Genomic DNA, 2,636 nt, shown 5'->3' on the forward strand with positions numbered 1-2,636 from the left:
TGGTTCAGATGCCAAAGTTTTTGGTTGTGATTCAAATTCTTGTGTGTCAGTCACAATCTGGTGGGCGGGACATGGTGTAAATAACACGTGTTTATTGGCCAGTTGACTCAGGAGTGACGGTGTGATGAACCAGAAACAATTGATTGAATCACAACATTCAAAAGATAAACAAGTTATCAACAATCAATAACTAACTGTGACAGCAACATGTTTACAACCATAAACTGATAAACTACAAGCAGACGTTTGTATTAAATGATTTATTTATTGTGATGTTTTATCAGTTTTGATCAGTCGTACCTGCGTCATGGCGCCCAGAGACTTCCACGCGTCCCACTTCACCTTGTTGACAAAGTCCAGCATCCCTGGTTTAGGAGTGTTGCAGGGACCCTGAGTGGCCTGGAGGAGGAAGAGGAGGAAGAGGAAGAGGAGGAGGAGTTAATGATCACTTCATCATGTAATGTGAGTGTAACCTCAGTAATGTTTCAGGTGAGAGCGGCGTAAAGATCCATTTATGGTCACATGGTTCAAGTCTGGAAATCAACTGTGTTTATTTAGTGATGATGTCACGCCAAATATTACATGACCCCCCCGTCTGAACGAGGCCTGGTGACGCTGCTGTCAGACGACGTTTACAGCTGCGAGACACGTCGCCGTTCACACCCCCGTCTGTCAGGCGTCTCCGAGGCGTCGGCTGACCGCTCTCTCAAAGGTCAAAGGTCACCGCGTACAGTCATTACATCAGTCTGACGTTTGTTTTACTGCTGAGATCTGAAGTTCATGTACTCGCTGTCACCATGACAACCACCACGTCCTGCGTTGATGACGTGTTTTTACTGGTACGACCTCGTCAGAGACGCGTCAGGACACGTTTACAAAACACATGAGGTCAAACGTGTCTCAGATCACGTCGGCCAGCGGTTTGAATGATCCAATCACATCGCGTCCTGGTGGTCGTTAGTATTAGCAGCTGTTAATCAGCTCATTTTAACTAACGTCTCTTATCATGTGACGGGTTTCCAGCCAATCAGACTCTTCCACGCATCATAACTACAGACAGTTTAAAAGTGATCAGTTTTAATATTATAAAGCTTATTGATTGATATTCTGACTGTTTCATCTCCGTCTGATTTAATTCAGCTGTACAGGAGTAATACCAGTAGTTTGCACTTATATGGTCGTTTTGACATATAGATTCAGTGCGTCAGGAAGCGTCGGGAGTTTAACGGACATGTCCAGCAGAGTTTACAGCCGGCTGGACGCCAGCGGGACGCCGGCGGGACGCTCCCACCTGTTTGAAGAGAGCGTAGATCTTCAGTTTGGCCTCGTTTCCCGGGTCTTCCTTCAGCGTCGACAGCTTGTTCTTCGCCTGCTCAAACTGCTCCACCGTCGCACCTGCACACAGCATCAAGCAGCCCCGGTCAGCCGGTCCAGAGACAGAACAACGACCTGACCGACCTGCTGATAGGCAGACACATACTCACCCATCATAGGAGACGCTGTGATGTGGAACTTCAGACTGGGAACGCTGGAGAATCTGAGCAACCTGCTGACAAGAGAAGGAAACTTTTACTGCTTCAGTCTCCAGCTGACTGTAACGATCAAATTATTTCAGTGAAATATCAGCTGTTTGTCTTTACTTTGTTCACAACTCAAAGATATTCAGTTTACAGCCATAGAGGACAAAATAAACCAGAAAATATTCACATTTAAGAAGCTGGAATCAGAGAATTTGGACATTTTTTGACTCAAAACAACTCAAACGACGATAACTGGTGAGTTACCAGAATAATTGGTGAGTAATTACATAGTCGTTAACTAATCGATTAATCGCTGCAGGAGTATTGGAGTGGAAGCTGATCATCGGGTCATGTCTTCGTGGATCTGGAGCAAAGGTCGCAGCTAGCCGGCTAACTGTGCACAGTAAACACGGTCACCTCTAAATGAACAAAAAGCCAATTAACGCTTCATTAATTAAACTATATGACGGCTTTCATCTTCTCTCTCTGTAACTTTTATCATTTAACATTTAACATGTTAGTCTGATTGACAGGAGACACTTTGTTAGCTTGTTTTGATTCATTTAGCCTCCGGCAGCTAAATGCTAAACAAGCTAAACAAGCTAAACGACATCAGCGGACAGTTTCTCACCTTCTGCCTTCGACTGAGCACCAGCGAGCGGAGCAGCGGAGGGCGACACCGGCCATTTGGACCCAGAGACGGAGGTGCAGAGAGCGGAGGACGGAGAGGTGCAGGGAGACGCGGTTATGACACTATGGACCGACCGACCTCCGAGCAGAGCCGAGCGGCGTCACGTGACCGGCGGGAGGAGCCGAGCGGCCGACGGACCGGCCGACCAGGCTGCAGCAACATGGCGGACGAAGAGCGCAATCATTTGATTTTTAAATTCTTTTTATCATTTTTTTTACTTTTGTGTATTATTTCTTTTTTTTTTTCCTTTTTTGATTTTTATTGGTTCTTTTTATTTATTATTTTTTTCCTGTTTTTTTTTTTTTTATTGTTTTTTTCTTTTAATATATTTTTAAAAAAATATATCTTTTCCTTATTTTCTTTCCGTTTTTGTTTTTATTTTTGGTTATGTTTTTATTCATTTTATTTATATTTTTATTTATGTT

General features: G+C 44.0%; 1 protein-coding gene across 2 annotated transcripts in view; it reads right to left on the reverse strand.

Moving 5' to 3' along the window:
* Window positions 1-2,345, reverse strand: part of eci2 (enoyl-CoA delta isomerase 2) — a 7,723-nt gene extending 5,378 nt beyond the window's left edge. The window contains exons 1-4 of one of the 2 annotated variants that reach the window (XM_042400037.1): window positions 2,152-2,345; window positions 1,485-1,546; window positions 1,292-1,395; window positions 301-399 (exon numbers count right to left, since the gene is read on the reverse strand). In XM_042400037.1, the coding sequence (XP_042255971.1) occupies window positions 301-399; window positions 1,292-1,395; window positions 1,485-1,546; window positions 2,152-2,207 (321 nt within the window). In that variant the 5' untranslated portion in view covers window positions 2,208-2,345. Of the gene's footprint in view, window positions 1-300; window positions 400-1,291; window positions 1,396-1,484; window positions 1,550-2,151 lie in introns of both variants that reach the window. The other variant, XM_042400036.1, reaches the window with a different exon arrangement.
* Between the last annotated feature and the right edge of the window lie 291 nt (window positions 2,346-2,636).

The sequence above is a fragment of the Thunnus maccoyii genome, chromosome 21 (assembly GCF_910596095.1).
Source record: "Thunnus maccoyii chromosome 21, fThuMac1.1, whole genome shotgun sequence".
In the NCBI taxonomy this organism is placed as follows: Eukaryota; Metazoa; Chordata; class Actinopteri; order Scombriformes; family Scombridae; genus Thunnus; species Thunnus maccoyii.